The 20,795-nt window shown below is 50.7% G+C and overlaps 7 protein-coding genes across 7 annotated transcripts; 3 read left to right on the top strand and 4 right to left on the bottom strand.

The window, feature by feature from the left end:
* Positions 1-71: 71 nt before the first annotated feature.
* GT037_004078 (uncharacterized protein) lies at positions 72-1,776 on the bottom strand (the record flags this gene model as incomplete). The annotated part of the gene is made up of 3 exons (XM_038929125.1): positions 72-922; positions 975-1,380; positions 1,441-1,776. The coding sequence occupies 3 exons, from the start codon at positions 1,774-1,776 to the stop codon at positions 72-74; spliced, it is 1,593 nt and encodes a 530-aa protein (XP_038788832.1).
* Positions 1,777-2,072: 296 nt separating this feature from the next.
* Positions 2,073-5,149, top strand: GT037_004077 (uncharacterized protein; the record flags this gene model as incomplete). The annotated part of the gene is made up of 3 exons (XM_038929124.1): positions 2,073-3,977; positions 4,036-4,255; positions 4,305-5,149. 3 exons carry the CDS (start codon positions 2,073-2,075, stop codon positions 5,147-5,149), a joined length of 2,970 nt encoding a protein of 989 aa, XP_038788831.1.
* A 173-nt stretch (positions 5,150-5,322) lies between these two features.
* On the bottom strand, positions 5,323-7,623 carry GT037_004076 (uncharacterized protein; the record flags this gene model as incomplete). Its single annotated transcript, XM_038929123.1, has 2 exons — positions 5,323-7,197; positions 7,378-7,623. 2 exons carry the CDS (start codon positions 7,621-7,623, stop codon positions 5,323-5,325), a joined length of 2,121 nt encoding a protein of 706 aa, XP_038788830.1.
* A 449-nt stretch (positions 7,624-8,072) lies between these two features.
* On the bottom strand, positions 8,073-13,579 carry GT037_004075 (nucleic acid-binding protein; the record flags this gene model as incomplete). Its single annotated transcript, XM_038929122.1, has 3 exons — positions 8,073-8,585; positions 8,639-13,084; positions 13,136-13,579. 3 exons carry the CDS (start codon positions 13,577-13,579, stop codon positions 8,073-8,075), a joined length of 5,403 nt encoding a protein of 1,800 aa, XP_038788829.1.
* A 547-nt stretch (positions 13,580-14,126) lies between these two features.
* On the top strand, positions 14,127-16,217 carry GT037_004074 (lethal denticleless protein; the record flags this gene model as incomplete). The annotated part of the gene is made up of 2 exons (XM_038929121.1): positions 14,127-14,808; positions 14,860-16,217. 2 exons carry the CDS (start codon positions 14,127-14,129, stop codon positions 16,215-16,217), a joined length of 2,040 nt encoding a protein of 679 aa, XP_038788828.1.
* A 206-nt stretch (positions 16,218-16,423) lies between these two features.
* Positions 16,424-17,431, bottom strand: GT037_004073 (uncharacterized protein; the record flags this gene model as incomplete). The annotated part of the gene is made up of 1 exon (XM_038929120.1): positions 16,424-17,431. The coding sequence occupies one exon, from the start codon at positions 17,429-17,431 to the stop codon at positions 16,424-16,426; it is 1,008 nt and encodes a 335-aa protein (XP_038788827.1).
* A 1,305-nt stretch (positions 17,432-18,736) lies between these two features.
* On the top strand, positions 18,737-20,720 carry GT037_004072 (alcohol oxidase; the record flags this gene model as incomplete). The annotated part of the gene is made up of 3 exons (XM_038929119.1): positions 18,737-19,032; positions 19,071-19,206; positions 19,266-20,720. The coding sequence occupies 3 exons, from the start codon at positions 18,737-18,739 to the stop codon at positions 20,718-20,720; spliced, it is 1,887 nt and encodes a 628-aa protein (XP_038788826.1).
* Between the last annotated feature and the right edge of the window lie 75 nt (positions 20,721-20,795).

Below are 20,795 nucleotides of genomic sequence, written 5' to 3'. Positions count from 1 at the left end.
CACATCAAATCAGAATAACACTTCCAGTCTCCATTATCTAGGCTTTTTGTAGTGCTTTGGCCTTAGCGCCCTTATCTTCTCATTATTCTCAGTACTGTTCTATATGAAGAAGTACCTACTTGCTTTCTTCGATCTTTCGACGGCGGCTTCGCGCGTGGGAAACGCCCCGTTAGCATTGTTTCCACAAAAACATTGGTTGCTTGTGGCAGAGGTTTCCATGGCCTACTTGTAACGATCAACACTTTGACAATAGATTTCTTTCCACGATTTGTCAATTTTTCCAACAGATTGTTGAAAAGCGCGATGATCTCATCAGCTGATGATGGCGCAGACAAGGACGATATTAGCATATCCAACTCGAGCACCATGTATATTTCCCGGCATACTTCTGCGAGTGCAGCTCCAAGTATCTCAAGCCACTCCTTTGCTGTGGCAGCGGTGCGAAGTCGTGTGCAGCTTAGCGCTGTCGACTTCTGAGAGTGCGCCGAGCCGCTTATTGTAAGCGCTTGAGCTACGAGCGACTTCAGAATGTCCAGTGGGTTTGGAGTATCGGTGGCTCGATCAGAAATTTGTGCCCTTACAGCCCAGATCGTTGTGATGTTCAAGTTCTTCAACTCTTCAGTGACTCTGACGGCGGCGTCGCGCAATGCCCCTCGCTCTTGAAAGGTACCCTTGATCAGCATGAGCGATGACTTTGGACATTCTGCGAATTTCTTCAAAGTCGGAGATTGCCAAAAGGCGCTTGAAACATTGACCCGTTGATTTCGTTGGCGCAGATTACGTACGATAACGGCTTGGTTATAGCTCTCAAGTGGATCGAATGATGAAAGCTCAGCTGCAATGCGCACCATTTCCGAGAATTGTAGATCTGATACTTTCTGGTTCGTGTCTACAAGTGATGATGAATTGATAGCTTGGTGATCTATTTATAGTGAGTAGGCATCGACCTCATTTTATCAACTCCTTCTACCTACTGATCATCATGCATCTCATCTCAACGATTGTGCTTTCAGACCTCTCTACACGGTCAGACATCAACTTCAAGATCGTGTGCATCTGTCGCAGCTCTACTTGAGACCCAGCGATGGCTAGCTGCTCGATATTTCGTGAGCCAGCTTCGATATTTTCCAGAACGTCATGGTAACGTAACTCGGCAGGACGTGTAACAGAATGAATGATATGTCGCAAAGTACCCTCCCGGTACCAATCATGGGCGCGGATCAAAAACCGAATGATATGTGCATACAGTCCCTCTACGGCATGTGTCATCCTTGGGGTTGGGTATAAGATTGTCGCCAGTTCAATGCGAGGAAGAGTGTCTGCTATACGAGCAAGACCTTTTGCTATGGTTGCAATGACACCTTCATGGTTCAGAGAGGCCTTGTGGTTGCATTGTCAATATCGAACAGAACTTTTGCTTTATCGTCCAGGTCAACTCACCACGAAAAGAAATTTCATCGCGCCCCAAGCCAGAGCTACATACTCCGGGTGGTGCTGCGATAATACGTCGAAGATGTTTCCATAATGAATTATGCGGCTGGAAAACCGTTCTAGCCATTTCGCAGCCTTTTTGTTACGAGAGGACGCGTAATTATCGCGGGCAGTCTTCACAACATCTTCCAAGCCCTGCAAAGTCGTTGATCGTTCGGCGAACTCGACCTTCCGCTTATCTTGCGTCAATTCGGAACCGAAATGTAGAGTTGCAAGCTTGTATGATTCCGCTGCAATGTTGCCTGTTGTACTGCGGGTTGTTAGTGGGACGGCTAAAGCAGCCATAAGGGGCCTCGCCTTGTGACGGCTTCTAAGCTCTCAACGGGGTGCATACGTTGTATTAGAACAGCCAACCCACCCCTCACTTAGTTTCTGTTGTTGAGACGTCATCTTACTCCTGGTCGCGCGTCTGAAGAAATTACGAGCAGGCTTAAATCCTGCCGTCTGCAGCATTCAGCCGCCAAGCAGGTGGCTCTTGAACCAATCTCGTTGTGGTCTAGACCCATGCCGTCCTATATGCACATTCCTATCATCGCGCGGGGTCCTACTCTCTACCGTCCTTGTCAGCTCACCTATTGCAAATGTTCACCAGGCCAACGGGAACGCAAACTATTCGTACAGGAGGACCTGTTCATTCCTATGATCACATACCTGACATAGGCTCAGTAAAACCAAGAGCCAATAGCGACGAGACTGAAGATCATGGCCACGAGGCTGGAAATCTGGGTGGCTATCAGGCTCCAAAAGATCAGCCGTCACCCGTCTTCCATGCGCAGAATGATCCTCAGCTGTTCCAGGACTTTACCCTAGGATTTGACCAATTCAATCTGAACGACAGTAATGCGCATATCAGCGCGGGTCACAGCCCGCATATCTCGCCTCATTTGCTCCCGCAGGACCAACAAGTTATCCCATCCGACCAGAAAGACATAGAGACAACAGAGGAACGCTCTAGTTTTTTGAAGAAGTTAACCATATCCCGAGATCGGACAGAAGCCAGCAACTTCGAAGAAGAAAGACTTCTGGCGATTGCTGCGAACCCGGGGACATCCACTAGAGATGGTATTCCGCAAATAAATATTGCGGGACCAGTTCTGGCGTCGGCTCAGCCTATTCCTGAAGACTATCAGATGCAGCTTATGCTTCTGGAACAACAGAACAAAAAGCGACTCCTCATGGCGCGACAAGAACAAGATCAACAAGAAAAAGAAGAAAAGGAAAGAGTATTGGCAGCTGGCGTCCCTTCCATGCCCTTCTCCAAAGGCTCTCGCCCCAGCAAATCCCCCGAGACTGGCTTCCATACAACCATGAGTTTCGACATGCGACAGTCACCCTTACATGGCATCCAAAGCACACCCTCTATTCATTCGAGGGAAACTTCGGCTCGAACTCACGGTAATGCTGGTGAATCAGAGCTCGTCAGCCGACTTCTGAGACGAATTGATGATCTCGAAAGAAGTGCTAGAAGATCAGAACATCCACCAATGCAGAGTTCCAGACCGCCCCGTTTCCAGATGCTCTTTGTATTAGATGATGCAAACCATACCGTTTGTCTTCAGGAGCCAACTTGGACTTTCGGGGAAGGTGACGGACTGCGGCTCAAAGCGGAGCTACCATTGGTCGATCTAGATACCCATCTGCGAAAGAATGATGACATCTCCTTCGTAGTGTACAAGTCGTACACAACACCAAAAGTCAGCGTTACGGAGCTCGCCGAAAGATTAGAAACAGGCGTGCTTCCCGCCCCGGAACCGTCGAACGAATACATTGCCATCATGTCCAAAGACCTGCGCGCGGCTTTGCAAATGTATCTCAGATCAGTATGCTTAGTTGAAGAGAAACAGCTTGATTTCTTCTTGCATACCCTACACGCTCCCTACCTGTTTTGGTATCGTGGCAGATCAAACAGACAGATTTTGTCACATCAGCTTCCAAAGTTTCAAGCGCAGCTGGACTTACTGTTCGGCTGGATTGAGCGCAATTACGCCACAAAGTTCGACCGGTTCGACGAAATGATATCTCGTGGGCGCGTTTCCCATGCATTCACTGAATATCTCTTCTTCCCAGGCGACGTTGTCGTGAACAAGGATGGCGACAAGACTAGAGCCTACCAATTGCAAGGCATGCCGGCGTTGAAAAGGTCGTTCGGACGTACTCACCATTCGCAACAATTTGAGAAATTGTCTCGTGCAAGTCCAACGGCCAACGAAAGAGCTAGGACTAACGAACCATGGGTTTGGGAGACTGCATGCTCGACAATCGTATACGATGGTCGGTTTTATTCTCAAAATGATAAACTCACCCTCAAACTGGTTGCAGAGAGTCACAATGAAGAAGTCGACATTACTGAGTTGACTGTCATCCCTCTACAATTTGTTGGAAAAGATCTGCGAGAACAACTCATGCGGAGAGGCCGTACATTCTGGTCCTGTCGTTTTCAGCGCCCAATTTCGTATAATGGCCGAGATGAAGATGCGTTGCATACGGTATGGATAAGAAACCCGATTAGACATCCGCATCAACATTGACTTAACCATGATATAGGACGGTGAGCGATACGTAATCGACAACAAATCCTACAAGAGGCTCCACGTAGATGAGCAAAAGTCGAAACGATTCCAGGATCCTACGTTTACAAGTAACGACAACGATAGAACACCGTTGTTCGTGGAGGAAATGGATAACGACGAGCCTCCTCAAACACCCTACATATACCTATTCCCACCAACGATACCTGGCTTCTCCTTGCGTCGCAAATTGTGGAGTATGTGTTGTTGCAATGTCTGTTGTGCATGGAGGCTGATTACATATAGCCGACCTAGTGGTCGACAAGATAGTCGATATTTCATGGAACAAAGAAGCTTTCAAGCATCTAGTCGCCGACGACAAGACAAAGGAGCTCGTTCAAGCTCTTGTGGCTGACCGGATCTCTAGCGAAAGAAACACAGATATCATCCAGGGAAAAGGCAATGGGCTCATCATTCTTCTACATGGAGGTCCTGGCACCGGTAAGACCTTTACTGCAGAAAGCGTCGCTGAACTGGCCGAGAAACCGCTCTATCCTGTAACATGTGGCGACATTGGCACGGAGCCGGAGCAAGTCGAGCGATATCTAGAGTCAGTATTGTATCTAGGCAACCTATGGGATTGTGTCGTGCTTCTTGATGAAGCCGACGTTTTCCTTGAGGAGCGAGGAATAGCTGATCTAGCACGCAATGCTCTAGTTTCAGTCTTTCTCCGTGTACTAGAGTACTATGATGGCATCCTTATCCTCACATCCAATCGTGTCGGCACATTCGATGAAGCCTTCAAATCTAGGATCTCGCTTGCTCTACACTACCCCAACTTCACGAAGTCGCAACGTTGCCGTATCTGGAAGAACTTCCTGAACCGCCTGAAAGCGCTGAAAGAGCCGGATATCGATTTCGACGACATTGAGTGCAATATATTAGAATTGGCGAAAGAGGAGCTTAATGGAAGGCAGATTCGTAACGCAATCACCATAGGAAGGCAACTCGCAAAGTTCCAGAAGAAAGAAATGTCGTACGCGCATCTGAAGCACGTCGTTGAGGTAGCCGGGCAGTTTGAAACGTACGTCAAAGAGACAAAGGAGAACTTCTCGGATGAGCAGATTGCTCGGCTTCAAGGACGTCGGTAGTGACCAGAGGAAGTCTTCTTCAGATTCTCTGTGAAGCACACCAATCGACAATTCGCTTAATTGTGCGGAGAGGCATGTAGTACCCAGGATTGCATCTTTGGAGTCAGACGGTTTGATGTGTAGGTTTCATTGCGATAGAGTGTCGGCGAGGTAGTGGTCAGGTTCAGTGGCACTCACACCAGCTCAATATCCACAAGCTGGTCTTTGGCGTCTTCCCATACCTCCCCTTGCATAATACCGTGTACGTAAGCATCACCGACCACTTCCCATACGCTCCCTGTTGCTTCACTGCCAGCGAGCTTTCCTGTTTCCCGCAAGACATAAGGAACGTTGGCGCCCTGTAGCAACCACATTGCGTCTCCGATTTCACAGCTAGTTGAAACCAGGCCCAGATAGCCGTTGTTTGTCCTCGCCAAACGCCGAAACTGACCATGTCTATTAGCTGCTCTACCAAAATTGTGATCCCTCCAGTCTCGCTTGATGTCTGCATCACTTGGTGCAGCCCCAAGACGCGCTATGCGGTCGCTAATGGAAGTTCTGTAGGGATGACTGTGAGGATTTGGTCGGTTGAAGTCGGCAACGTAGGGACATTCGGAGTCAGGTGGAGGACGAGGTGGAGATGCACTGCTAATGTCGACGAATGACAAATTGGCCTTACAAGTACAACTTTGTTGCTCCGCTTGCCGAACTTCAGCCGAAGATGTGATGAAGCCAGTGTTATCGCCTTCAGACAACATATCTAAATCGCGAAAGAACGGCAAGGCTTTGTCCTTATATGCTACCTCGGACTTCGCCCTATCAGAGTAGTAGAATAGATAATGGAGATAGCGGACGACTGCAGCGCAGGTTAGTCGCCGGACCACGTATTTGAAGTGATCCATGTTGGGTTGGCGTTCGAGAGGCAGATGATCGACATGATTGGCAACCAGGGTAGTAACCAACGTTTCGCCTCGTGGTTTTCCTGTAGGGCGGGAAACCTTTGGTAAATTGAGTGTGAGGGTGACCCACTGAGGATCGAACTTCAAGCGCCCGCCGTGCCAATCCCATGGCTCAGCTAGCTCTACAATCCGGCCAATTTCAACACCTTGAACTCGAAGTGCGCTGTGGCTTTCAGACCCAATGTCCATGACGTCCAACATTGATCCTGAAGTGGCATTGTAGCCCACACTTGCGAACGCAAGCTCCGATTGCTCGGCCTTATCGTCAAACTCTCCGACCCAGGTTGGGGAATTCGGGAACTTCCTCAGAGATCTATCGGTAACCCAGCTCAAGCAGTTCAGGTTTTTCGTCTCCTGAATAAGGCGTCGGATCGCTTCGCTATAGACCTGCTCTGTCGTCTTGTTGTAATCGACACTTATTCCGAAGGCACCGCGCGGTACAATGCCTAGTAGTGCGAAGATTTTGTCTTTAGGGTTCGCACATCCGGACATACGGGCTAAAGTAAGAAGTTGTTCAAAAGTAAAAGGCAGTTTCTGTTCCTGCACCTCAGTTTTGTATAACAGCCGCCATCGGTCTTGGAATAGCTCCAGAATAGCCTTTTCATGATCAAAGTTTCGATTGGGCTTGATAGGAAGGTCCAATGCTTGCCCGATTGGATAATGAAGATGATGCTTTTTGATCCAAGCGACAAGCAAGGCGATCCTCTGGAGGTCCGAAAAGTCCACAATCTCCGTTCCACACAGCATGCATATCCGCCGAGCAAGCATGATTTCCTGAAGGACCCAGCAGCGGAAGAAATACTGCCTGGCGAGAAAACGAGTCAGTTTCTCATACTGTTCCTTGGGGATCGAGTCGATTTCTGTAGTATCGTCCTCACTCAAAGTTCTCTCCATAAAGTCTGAGTAATTCGAGCATTGCTGATGTCCTTGCATGTCGTCAAAACACTGCAACTTATTAAGGCGCTGCATAAGTGGTATAGCTTGGTCGCTATCTTTGTCCGCTGGGCCTAACCACGAGATAACTAAAGAAGCTTTGCTGTAGATTTGCGCCATCAGGCCAACTTGCGTATTCCGTTCCTGGACATCGTCCTGGTTGATGCACAACTTGTCCTGTATTTAACGTTCAGAGTCAGCCAGCATCTCGTATATAGTAAATGCAGGGACGCCACGAACAATCCACAGGTATTGCACTTGGCGTTTGAGCTCATGGCAATTCATACGCCGCGTGCAAATTGCTCTAAGCGCGTGTTCCAGATTGACTGTAACATCAACTGACACGCCATTGCATACAATAGGTACATCTCGCACCCAAGTTGTGTGTTTCTCCCGATCGAACCAGTACCGGTACAGCGGATCGCCCCAAGTGTAAGACAACGCTTGAAAGTCCAGGGTCTCGCGCTCTAGATTAGTAAGGTGAAGCGTGCAGTTGATAGGGGTGCTATCGTCTTGTAGTGGATGAAGCTCGATGACGCGTATCGATGTTGCTGTCGGCAAGGGAGCGTACAGGCCTCGAGGTCCGGACAGGGACGCATCCATGGTGGGGCTGCTGACTAGCTTAAGTCTAGCTAAAGCATCATCACTTACGCAACGCTATTAGTGGCCTTTCCGGAGTATCGCGGGAAAGTGACATCCTTACAGACACCTATTGATTCTGTGTGATTGTCGCTGTCGCCTTGTGCAAGGTGAGTGTCTGTAATAAAGGACTTGGTATAAGAAGTGACGCAATGTAGAAACAGGTAAGCTGGTGATGGCCAAGACGCTAAACTCACATCATGCATTGCGCCTGCCTAGGTGAGCGATTACCTTGAGTTGGTCATGTGAAATAGCCATCAAGAACGTCGTATGAAAATCGATTAGAATCACGAAAGGCATCTCGGTATGATTACAGGGGTAATATGAATAAAGAAATAGTCCAACATAACACTACAGACTTTTACTCAAACTACGCCAAACACCTTCCATGCAATGCATGCTGCCTCCCTTGTCTAGGCATCCTCGCCCTTCTCTGCCTTGTTCTCCCTCCACCCCTCCTCAAGTGCTTTGACCTTCTCTACACCCTTCTTGTTACCAACACTACTCTCCCACTCCGCCCACTTCTTAAACACGCTCCGTATCCTCGATGCTTTACCAACCTTGGTCATACGCTCAAACAGATCCCGGACGTTCTCTGCACTGCCATGGCTCTGCTCCAACATGAGGTACATATCCCAAACATCGCCCTTCTTTGAAAAGGTGTCGACGAGGCCTTCGAAGATGGTGCGACCACGCTCGGCGTCGCCGTTAGGGCTCTTGAACTCAAGCGCTGCGAACTTCTGGGTTAGGTAACGGTGTTGGGTTGAAGCAACGGATTGGGTCGCGCGCTGGAGGAGGGCGCGAGCCCGTGTGGGAGAGGGTGGTTGGATGACGTCCATCAGGAATGACGCGTAAGAAAGCCAGAATTGAGGGTCGGGGGTAAAGGACTTGTTCTTCATCATTGACTGATAGAGGTTGTCTGCTTTCTGTTCTGATTTTAGTAAAAGTCACGAGGTTACGAACATGGAGTGATACATACGTCGATCTTGCCTGAGGAGATGTAGATCTTGATCATGCGCTCATGCATCTCACGGGCGTCGTTGTTCTGGCACGCCTCCTTGAAGACGGTTTCCAGAGCATCGTCACCAGCGAAGTCGTTCTCCAAATGTAGCAAGGCGGTCCAAACATCAAGCTTCTCTTTCTCCTCCCTAGGGTTGATGGTTGCCAATGCGCGACGAGCGATTTGGCGCGCCTTTTCGATCTCGTTGAGTTCACGTTGGAAAACCATATACCGAACCCACATCTCAGCGCTGTTTGGCTGTCCCAAAAGCAAGCGCTCGTAGTCAGCGACAGACTGCGGGCCGTAAGCATCGAGATCACCAGTACGGTCCTCTTTGATGGTAGCCTTCTTGCTCTTTTTCTTTTTCTTTGGGGCATCATCGTCAGAATCAGGCTCGGCTGCACCCTTTTGCTCGTCAAAGTCGAGAGTCGCACCAGTCCAGTCGAAACCAGAAGTGCTGAGTCCTTGGGTTGCCGCTTTTGGCGCGTCATCGTCAGAATCATCGTCAGAAGCGTTTACGTCGGCAAGCTCAACGTCCTCGTCACTGTCAGCACTCTTGACGCTCCTCATATCCACGTCGTCGTCACTGTCGTCATTGAGATCGATGCCGTCGAGCTCGATGCCGCCATCCGAGTCACTTCCCTCTAGTTGCTCGGCTTCGGAAGTGTCTTCCATATCTTCATCCTCATCGTCACCCTTTACTTGAGAGTATTTCAAGGAGAAGCTGATCTTCCTGGACTTTTGGTCGATCTTTATGATCTTTGCTTTGACGACATCGTCTTCCTTGTACATCTCCTTGACCTTGTCCTTGTCGACGGCAGTGTCCGCCAGTTGAGAGATGTGGCAAAGTCCACTGACGTTGCTTGAGCCGTCGATAACAAGGAACACACCAAAGTCTGCTACATGTCGAACCTTTGCGGCGACGATCTGTCCAACCTTCAAATCACTGAACTCAACCGGCTCAGTGTAGGTCCCTTGAACATGCGAGGCCTTCAAGCTCAATTGTGGGTTGCGCTGATCTGGCTTGTTCGAGATGACTTTGCCTGTCACGAGTTGATCCACGTGGAATGCAGTCTTCCAGTCTTTGATGTATTCATCCGAAAGATGGCTGACCCGAACGTAGGCTTCGACATGAGGTCCAAGGCGGATGTAGACACCGTTGTTGGCAACGTGCTTAATGAATCCACGAACCACCTGATGTACCTTGAGCTGAGCTCTGTCCTTGATTTCAGGGTCCTTGACTGGCAGTGAAGAACTCAATACCCTGGAGGGCCTGATGGACAACCCTAACTTCTTGTTGGGAAGATCGACATCGATCACACACACCCGCAAGACATCACCAACCTTGAACTCGCTTGGTTTGGCCTTGTCATAATCGTCTGCCAGCTGCTCGAGGAAGATGGGCGCGGCGATATTGTCGTTTATCTGGACAACGATCGATGCGTCATGCAGCTTAGTGACTCGCGCAGGCAAAATGTGGCCAACCTTCAAGTCTTGAAGGGCCAACGACTTGCCAGTCTGAGTGGTTGCAGCTGTCAAGTCCAATTTTCCAGCTGCAACATCGACCGCCTTAACGCGAACCTTGAGAGCAGAGCCTACAGGGAAGTTTTCTGCGATGTCCGAAAGTTTCTCCAGGTCGTCGGTGAGGTCGAAATAGTCAATGCGCCCACGGACGTTGGCAGAAATGTTCACCCAGACATATCGCTCAGCAATGTTGTTGATAAAGGCGACATGGGATGATCCAGGCGTGATCTTGTCGAGGCTCAGCACGTCAGCTTCCGTCTTGATCTTGTCCGTGTTTGCGGTTAGCTCGAAAGTGGGTGTCTTGTTACTCGATCGGGACGTAATAGGAAGGAAACGGAAGTTACGGGCATCATGTCTTCCCAGAACTCTAGCCTGAATCTTCTCATTGGTCTTGAAATGTGCTGTGGGATGCTTTTTGTCTGGAATACTGTCCCAGGAATCGAACAGTTCCGAAACTGAGATACGTCCAGGCACGTTTGCGGCAAGCTCAACATTGAGTTGAGTGTCCTTGATTGATCGAATGCGGACAGTTGCTAGCGCGCCGAACTTGATGTCGTCGGTAGATGTGATCTTTGGATCTACAGGTTCCACCAGGGCTTCTCCTTTCGATGCTGGAGTATGAATAGTGTTGGCAGCGTCCATGTCACCTTCGGCCTTCATCGACAGCCAGAAGAATCCCTTTCCAGGATCAACGTGCGTCACACGAGCAGTGACAGATTGGTCCTTCCGAAGACCAAAGTTTGGTGCAGAAAGCATCTCCTCTGGTAGTTGTGATTTGAAAAGTACACCGCTTATGCCATTGCCGAGTTCGATGAAGATCTTGTCAGGTAGAATACCACGAACAAAACCATGTACCGTCTCGCCAGCAGAGATGTCCTCAATGCTGAGAGCAAACTTTGAAGCTTGAGCGTCCTTCAGGAGACTAGGCTTATTCGAGACGGTTGCTGTCCTGGATTTGCCATGCTTTGTCAATACCACAAGGTCTGCTAGCGTTCCTCCAACGCGGATCTTCTTCATCGTCGAGATGTCCTTCTTCTCCGAGCCGTCTGTGAGGTGACCAATACGAAGAATACCCTTAACGCCGTTTCCGATGTCCAGGGTGACGATCTCATCAGATTTCTCAATCACTGTGCCTTTTACGATACCTCCAGGGTTAAGCGCGTTGAAAGCAGCCTCCTTGTTGATGTCGACAGCAGCGGGGTCTTTGCAGGACACCAAGAGTTGCTTCTCCTTCGCATCTACAGAGATGACGCGGACGTTGACGACCTGGCCGTTTGTGAAGTGTCGCGTCGCATCCTCAATGTATGCTTCACTCATCTCTGCAGCTGGAAGCCATGCCTTTACGTCGCCGTAGAAACGTACTGTGGCACCATTGCGACGAACGCTAACCAAGATACCGGGGCCAGCGGCACCCTCCCTGAGCATGGAATAGTTCGTCCATGGCTTCACATCTGAGTTGACCAGGGACTTCTTGAGAGTAAGCTGAATCTGATGCCTGGCTGGCTCGGTATAAAGTACACGTGCTGTGACTGGCACACCTTCCCTGAACTTGCGTTCCGGATGTTGCAGACGAACATCGGCCAAATGCATCTCAGGGACTAGGCCGGTGATGCCCTCGGCGAGGTGAACCAGAACAGCGGTAGCTCCAGTCTTGTCGGCGATGAGCTTGTGGACCTTGCCCTTGACGATTTCACCAGCTTTGATATCCTCTATGCGGAGGAAGGGCTGATCGAGGATTTTCTGCTCCAGTGAAAGCTGGAAAAGTCCGTCCAAGGCATTGTAGCCGATAATGCGTGCCTTGTGTTTCGAGTCGAGCTTGTATGCACCAGCCTCTTCGGAGAGAATATCGACTTTGTCGTCGGAAAGCTTTGAGATATGCGCAAACCCGCCAACGTCTTTTATGCCGAGATCGAAGAAAGCACCATGGGCCGGCGCCACTTTGATGACTTTTGCAGCTTCGATGACAGTTGAGATTGGCAGAAGATTGACAGGAGGTTTGCGCTCTTTGGGTTTGCCGGACATACGGGTGGACAGGCTCACAACATGGTCTAGTAATGAAACACCGACTTTCCTGGGCTCTGAGTCTGGGCATGTGAATAAGATACGAGCCTTGACTTTGGAGCCAATCTTGTACTTCTCGGACACATTGGCAGCCTTCTCGGTCGCTCCGGAGTGGTAGGCATCGGCAGTTGCGTCGATAAGGCCTAGGATCTTACCGGTTAGTGTGGTAGCTGTTGTATCGGCCACGAGTACATCAACGGCGGTTCCTGGAAGGAAGACATCGATAGTAGGTGCTTCGGTCAGTGTGTTGCCCTTGGCCAAGTTGCCTGCTTTGGTGTGGTCCGCGGAAAGCTTGACAATGCGTCCATCGGAGTTGAGGCCAGTAACCAGACACATGAAGACGGCGCCTTCTTGTACCTTGGCGTGCTGAACTTTGGGTCCCAGTTCTCCCTTGGGCAGGAAGCCCTTCAGACTGCTGTCGTCAAGGCCCAGATCCATGACCAGACCGTGATCCTCATTGCTGACCACGGAGGCCTGTACCATGCTGTTCACTGGTATCTTCCGCTTGTTGAGACCTTTGTTGACCAGCTTGGGGTCGATGGACAGGTCTAGTCTCTTTCGCGCTCTTGCGCTCTCGTCGGTCGTCGCTGTGATGCATGCCCTCAAGTACTGTCCAACAGAGAACATTTCTTTCAGCTCCACATCTTCAAAAGAATCATCGTCGCTCCCTTCCTTGTCCGCCTCTTCCTCCTTGAGAAGCTTCTCTAGTCTCTCGTTGAGTTTGTCGGATACGGCGGTGAGTGGGACGTAGCCAACGAGGTTGTTTGGGAGGGCGAGTACGATGTCTTGGTGAGAGATGTCGGTTACTTGACCGAGAACGATGGTCCCAGGCGACAATTTCTGCATTGGTCAGTACATTCTCACAGGGCGCAAACTCTGCGACTGGCATACCTTGTAGCTCAGACCCTCGGCCCTCACAGTGTCATCCTTCTCTCCACTGTCATGCGACTTCTTGCTCTTCTTGGCCAGCGGCTTCTTCTTCGACTTGGCGGCTGCCTTTTCGTCGTCTTCGGACCCCATGTCGCTGAATCCATCGTCGCCGCCGCCGGTTCGCTTTACGCCGCCAGCCTGCTCGAAAAGAACGTCCTGGTTCGCCTTGATCTGAATCTGCTTGTGCTCAAGCGGAGTCAAGACGCTGGCGCCTCCTCTGGGGAAGGACTTCTCCTCATCCTTGAAGACGCTGGGCTTCGGCGCAGCCCTCTCAGGCTTTGACTTTTCCGGCGATGGCTGCTCGACGTCGGATTTCCGTCGCTTCGTTGATCGGTCGGCCGGCGCGCTCTTCGACTTCTTCTGTGGCGTGGCGCCCTGCTCTGCTTTTCGTTTGATTGCGCCCATTGCGATGCGCTACTTCTCCGGTGGTGGAGAGCTTGGTGGTACTGAAGTTTCCGCCAAGAGTTCGAGAGTCGCATAGGGCCTTCGACTTTTTTGGTGGGTCCATGCGCGCAGATTCTCCGACCCCCGACGACAGGGAACCGCGCTCGGGGCACGTGAGACCAAATGGCAGGGCAACGAGGTTCGAAAGAGCAACTTTTCGCTCGAGAGACATGTGCAAAGCATTGGAAGGCATGGACTAAAATTCAGACCAAACTGCACGATTCTGATGTCTTCTTCCGCAAATTTGAGGACTTTTACCCTGCTGTACGGCAAACGGAGAGCTCTTCTGGAGGCACAGCCAAGCCACTTAACACCTAAGACGGCATAGCGTAGCACGTCTGTCGCGCCTGCCCATCGCGACGTGCTTTGGCCGTGCGTCTTCCTCTCCAACCTCGCCGTCATACATGAGCTTTCGTCTCATATCCCCATTTGCGTCTCCAATTACTCGCGTGTGTTTATCTGATCGTCCGTTGGTGTTGCTTGTATATGTGTACTGCTGAAAAGGATCATGTCTTCTCCATGCGCCCCTCGAAGTCTGCGTCTTCAAGAGCCCACGCCTGAGCTATGCTCATCACCACCTCCTCCCTCATCCGCCACCGTTTGTTCACGCAAGCCAAAACGACCACCGCCCATTACGCCTAAGCGCTTCACCCGCTTCTTCACCCCGCGAAATTCCAAAGATGTCTCATCGCGCACACATCTCTCCAGGTCGGGTCGCCAATTGCAAGACATCACACGATCGGCTCTTAATCGCAGCCGTGAGACCCGGAGTACGCCGCGGAAGACGGTCAACTTTGTCGACATTGAGAACCCGATGCGGACCCCACAGAGCAGTGTGCGGAAGCGAAAGGCCTACTTGTCCCCCGCGAGTTCTCCTGCCCAGTCGTCACCCTCGAAGCGATCCCGTTACGTCACTCCACCAGCGATTGATATTCTCGAAGACGGGCTCGACCTGAATGACGAAGACGAGCCTGCCATACAACCAGCGCCGATACGGAGGTTAAGAATGCTGGGACGCCCGTCGAGAACACTGCAGCGATCCTTTGGAGGTATACTGGGCGTTGGACGAGGGTTCAGGATAGACCATGGCGCATCATGGCAAGACCAGACTTCCAACTTCTACAGTGGTGCGGATGACTTCCGTCAACTACCAGAGGGCGCTCCCCCATTCTGCACAGCTAGTTGCAACAGTATGCTATCCCTCTCTTCTCATACGTCATCGCAATACTGACCATTCTTAGCCAACTCTATGCTCGCTATAGGAGATGAAGACGGATATATTCACCTACAAGACTCTGAAGGCGACTTTTCCAAACCAACCGTAACATGGAAAGCCCACACCAACGCCATCATGGACCTACAGTTCTCCTCAGACGACTTGCACCTGGCCGCCGGTTCCGGAGACCAGACTGCATCCATCATCGACGTTCGCACCCAACAGACACTCGCCGTCTTGGCCAAACACAAGTCATCAGTGAAGCAAGTACGCTTCCAGCCGGGTGACGACAAAATGGTAGCTACTTCGAGTAGGGACGGCGCAGTACAGATCTGGGATCTCCGGTGTAAGGGCAATCAGGGACAAATACACTCAGCCTGGGGCTCCGATGCGCCATATGCTAGTGTCGTGCGTACGCTTGCTTCGGCACATGCGGATATCAGCCTTCCAACACCTACATCGTCCGCCACTCGGATTCTGGGCAACAGCAAGACGGAAACAATAAACAGACGAAATGACATTTCAGTCACGGCTCTATCTTTCCTCCCTGAAGGCCGCGAACACCTACTCCTAACTGCTTCGGACGCATCGACATGCGTCAAGCTTTGGGACATCAGAGGCAGATACTCGCTGCGAGGACCTGCCATACCCATCGCGACTACACGCCATCCCGAATCTCATAACCGCCACCGGCACTTTGCCATCAACTCACTCACCTTGAGTGGTGACGCATCACGACTTTACGCCCTGAGCAAAGACAACACTGTGTACGCCTACTTCACAAGCCACCTCATCCTCGGCGTAGCACCCGAACTATCTACATCCTCTTCATCAAAGCAGAAATACTGTGGTGTAGGCCAAGAAGGTCTGGGGCCGATTTATGGTTTCCGACACCAGAACTTCCATGCCGGCTCCTTCTACGTCAAGGCATCGCTACGCAAGGCGTACCAGGACCGCACTGAGATGCTCGCAGTTGGCAGCACAGACGGCTGCCCCGTATTATTCCCTACCGACGAGACCTTCCTCAAGCGCGAAACAAGGACCGAAGAGGACGACGCAGACGACCTCCCGGATATTACTAGCATCGCTGCAAAACCTTCACGACCATCGATCCTTCCCCGATCATCCTCTAACACCCGTTGCCCGGATACTATTCCTATCTACGAACACGGCACAGCGCTTATACGAGGCCACGATGCAGAAGTTACAAGCGTTTCTTGGGCGCGCAACGGCAGCCTGATTAGTGTCAGCGACGACTACCGCGTCAGAAGGTGGAAAGAAGGAAGTCAAGCCAGAGATCTACGTATGGGTGGTGAGAGCGAGGGAAGGAGATGGCAGTGTGGATGGGCCGCTGTAGGAGACGGATATGACGACGATGAGTAGAGTTGTTGTCCACATACTTTCGTGCGACGTTGTTTATCATACCCCAGCTATTGATTCGTGTAAGATTATGAATGAAAGAGAGGTTGATGATCATGGTTTTTCTTATGGATATGTAACGTATTGCATCTGTGACATGATGCTGGTAGGCACTGTCTTCATAGTCTCAAACATAGAGTATCTCTGTCACTCTATGAGTATACTTCTGACTATCTCTTTTTTAGCCAAGGTCTTCCCTTGAGCTTGCCAGGCTTTCCATCTCGGTCTCGGTCTCCGCCCTGCCCGCTCTTCTCTCTCGCTCCACCCATGTGCTCTGGTAGTAGTCTGTACCTCCGCTCAACAAATCGATCGACTTCTCCGCCGTCGAAACTACCAAAAGACCCGGACAAAATCCTGCGGGTACCGTCAATCGTATTGCCCAAGGCATCTGTGGGAGGCGAAGGTATAATAGATTGTGGCCGTGAGCTTGATGGATGCGAGTGTGGAGACGTAGACTGGTGACTTGTAGTTCGTGCAGTCTGGACGCCTTGAGGCCGTAGTGCGTGTGATGAGAGGGGCTTGCCAGTCCGATCAGAGTTGTTCATAGACTTGTATTCCAGTGGCGTGCCAGAGGAATCGTCGTATTGCGACCGCCTCACAGGGAAGATCTCCCACTCCGAGGCTGTAGGTGTACGTGGAAACGATGTCTGATATCCCTCACTCGGCGGTAGCGAAGGGTAAGAAACAATGTTATCGGAGTATGTACTCGACGTAGAAGTAGACCCAGAGCCGGATATCGACTTTGAATTTTGCAGTGAATCGAAACGTTGTTCCTCTTGCCCTGCTGCGTTCTCTTTCTCCGTTGTAGCGCGCTTCCTCTTCCCCATTGTCTTGCCCCAGATTTCCTCATCGCGGCGCTGCCTCTTGATCCCATCATTGACGTCCGCGTAGACAGTACCGTTGAAAGACTTCCATACATCGACACCTTTGCCAAACACCGTCTCGACCTTCCTATCGGTGTCATCGACCATCTTGTTGAGATATTGTTGTTCTGTATCGTCATCTTCTTCGTCTGTGGTAGAACCAAATGTAGTGTCCATGATACCGGTGTTGGACGTTGACACGAAGGAGGTAGAATTTCCGCCATTCCGGGCGCGGGGGTTGTCGAAGAGTGACATCTTCTGTCGCTTCTGACTTGGAGGATTAGCGGGATTGTCCATATTCGAGGCTTCATCCATCGTATCGCAATGCACCTAGGTAATGGGTATGAGATTAAGGGGCAGAGTTGTTGTGGCAAGTTGTTTGAGTAAGAACACAAGCTCCGTGCTTTGTTGCCTTGTAATAGTATCTGATATCCGATCTGGAAGCATCTTATCGTAGTTCAGATGCTTTTGTAATTGTGGGCTGCGAGAGATGCTTTCACTGTGATGCCGACCTCGTCCTGTAGAACTCTGACAAACAAACTCCCGTATCATTTGTGATATCGTCCCGTTCGTTCTTCCTGTAATCAAATATTCACAATAGTGGCTTCTTGTAGTTCCCAAAACAGTCAAGGCTGTTTGCTGCAAGTGCTTCCTGATGTCGCGCTCCCAGCGTATCCAGCCTTGTCACGAAGCTCTCACTGATCCCATAACGTTTCTGTGCATTGTTGAGCTCCGTTCTAATCCACAAGACAGCTCCTTAAGTGTTAGATAGGCACATGATTTAATTGTAGAAACTTGCGATTCGTGTATCATTACCTAGGTATTCAAGCCTCGTGAAGTAGGAAAAAGGTACCTCATTCTATCAGGTAGAATCAACAGTTCTATCTTGGTATGCGCGTCTTTGCTCTGTAAATTTGACAGTGTACTCGGATTCTGAGCGCTAACTTGGGAGAATACACGACCAATGATCAAGAATATCCTAATGACATTGATAGGTTGCGTCACGAAAGTTCATGATTTGGTTTTGGATCGGGAATACTGACAGCCGACGATCACTTGCCGAGCGCCGCAAATCGGCCTTCCCCGGCAGACACGTCGACGCGACCTTCGTGGAAGGAACGCGCGACAAACCTCACTGTAAGGACGATTTACATGCGCATTCCCGCCACCTATCGTGCTATCTTCGCACATTTCTTGAAGACATCATCGCTACCTACAACACACTGCGGCCCAGCCACCGCGGAGCACATCACGGCTTACTAGTCATCACTCATCATGCAATGCAAGCACAATGCTCGTTCCCCAACAAAGGTCGACATGCACTGATCGCCACTAACGAAGCCATCGGGCCCGAGCCGTCAGATGCCAATCACTTTAGTGAGATTCGATACATCCAATGAGGATGGTTTGGACCAAAAACGGTAACTTGCTTCATGGAGCTTCTGCAAGCCATCATTGCAGCAACGCATGCGACCACCACATCGCCGACTGGTAGTCGCCCAAGTGTCTGCAGATCATGGGAATATTGGGTTCGATGCGCAAGTATAAAGAAGGCCCAGCGACATGTATTGCCAAGCAGTGAGAGGTCCTTCAGCACATCGCGTATCATATACTGGCGTCATGCGTGTATCGGCAGCAGCAGTCAGTTTGTTGGCCTCCTTGGCCTCAGCCAGCTTAGACAGCCCTAGCCTGCTACAGCAGTTCTACGCTCCACGACGCCTTTTAGGTAACTCCTTCGGCAATCCAGGCGTCAATGCAACATACGACTATGTAGTCGTTGGAGCTGGCTTAGCCGGCGCTCTCACGGCATCCAGAATCGCAGAAGCATTGCCAAACATGACGGTCGCAGTCATCGAAGCTGGCTCCTTCTATGAGATATCGAACGGGAATTACAGTCAGATGCAAGTTCAATATGAGTGGGCATGTCATGTCGACGTGCTAATCTTGGTGGCAGTCCTTACTATTCGACCATGTATGTTGGTCCGGATCCCGAAGACTACCAGCCGTTGATCGACTGGGGTATCTTCACCGAACCTATACCCGGCGCGAATGGACGCCGATTTCACTACGCGCAAGGGAAAACACTTGGTGTATGTGACCTTTAGATATACGATTCTGGACGAAAAGCTAATCGCAGCCCAACTTGTAGGGCAGTTCGGCGCGAAATCAAGAAATTTACCACAGAGCAACCAAAGGTTGGTATGAATCTATCGCCAACATTACTGGAGACCCAGCCTACTTGTGGGATAGCATGTTCCCCTTCATGAAGAAGAGCTTCTCCTTCACACCACCCGATGTTCGCTTTCGCGCTGAGAATGCCAGCAACATCAACTTCACGCTCTCCGCCTTCGATATTCCGGGAGGTCCTGTTCATTTGAGCTTTCCAAAGTACGCGCAACCGATCGCCTCCTATGGTGCAGAGGGATATGCTGCTGCTGGCATGAACGCGGCGAATGGCTTTCTTGATGGAAACCTCTTAGGATATGGCTACTGGCCCTTTACGCTGAGACCCGAGGACAGTACGAGGAGTAGCACCGAATCGGCTTTTCTCTCTCACACAGCTGCAAGAACGTCTTTGAAGATTTATCAGTCTTGCATGGCGCGCAACATTCTTTTCGATGAGTCAAAGCGTGCGACGGGAGTAAACGTCACAGCTGGCGGGATGAAACCATTCATCGTTCACGCGCGCAAAGAAGTCATCGTGTCCAGCGGCTTCATTCATTCTCCTCAGCTACTCATGGTGTCTGGAATCGGTCCGCGCGAGGCACTCGAACGACACAACATCACCGTCATATCCGAACTAAATGGCGTTGGTCAGAATCTTCGAGATACTCCCGCTATTGGCGGCGTCGTTCACCACACAAACGTACCGGGGAGAAGTGCTTGGGAGCGCGAGTCTTCGTCTTTCGACGCAGTTATAGAGCGCTATCTGACGAACGGATCTGGTCCTCTTAGCAGTCCCGCTAGCGATTTTGCCGCCTGGGAGAGAATGCCTGAACAGTTCACCACCAACATGAGCCGATCTACTCTCGAATTCTTGCGAGAACTGCCCAGAGACTGGCCGAATGTAGAATACGTATTGCAGGCTTCAGAGCGCATCTTGTCTTCAGCTCAAACTGCGAGCGATACAGGTGTCATCGGCACAATATTGACATCCACCACGAGCGCGGGAAATGTCACCATCCAATCTGCTGACAACGCTGTTGCACCTGTCGTATACATAGGCTGGCTCGACTCCCTTGAAGACCAGGAACTTGCTGTTGCAGCATACAGACGTGCACGCACCATCGCCGCCAGCATATCCGCATTTGGTGATGAAATAGCGCCTGGAGCGAATGTCACAACGGATGCGCAGATTTTGCACTATATTAGAACCAAAGGGATGGGCGCCATTCATCACGGAGCAGCGACGTGCGCGATGGGAAGAGATGCGTCGAATGGAGCGGTCGTTGACTCTAAGGCAAGAGTCTTTGGTGTGAGTGGACTGAGGGTTGTAGATGCAAGTTCTTTGCCGTTCACGGCGCCTGGACATACACAGGGCGTCACTTATGCGCATGCGGAGAAGTTAGCGCAGGATATTATCAATGCTGTGAATGATGTCTAGATTAGTGGTGACCAATAGGATGCTCGTATACAACATTACAGCTCATTCAGTTTTGTGAATGCTCTGATGTCCTCC

The sequence above is a fragment of the Alternaria burnsii genome, assembly GCF_013036055.1.
Source record: "Alternaria burnsii strain CBS107.38 chromosome Unknown 730, whole genome shotgun sequence".
Classification (NCBI taxonomy): domain Eukaryota; kingdom Fungi; phylum Ascomycota; class Dothideomycetes; order Pleosporales; family Pleosporaceae; genus Alternaria; species Alternaria burnsii.
This window is presented reverse-complemented; position numbering and strand designations above follow the sequence as displayed.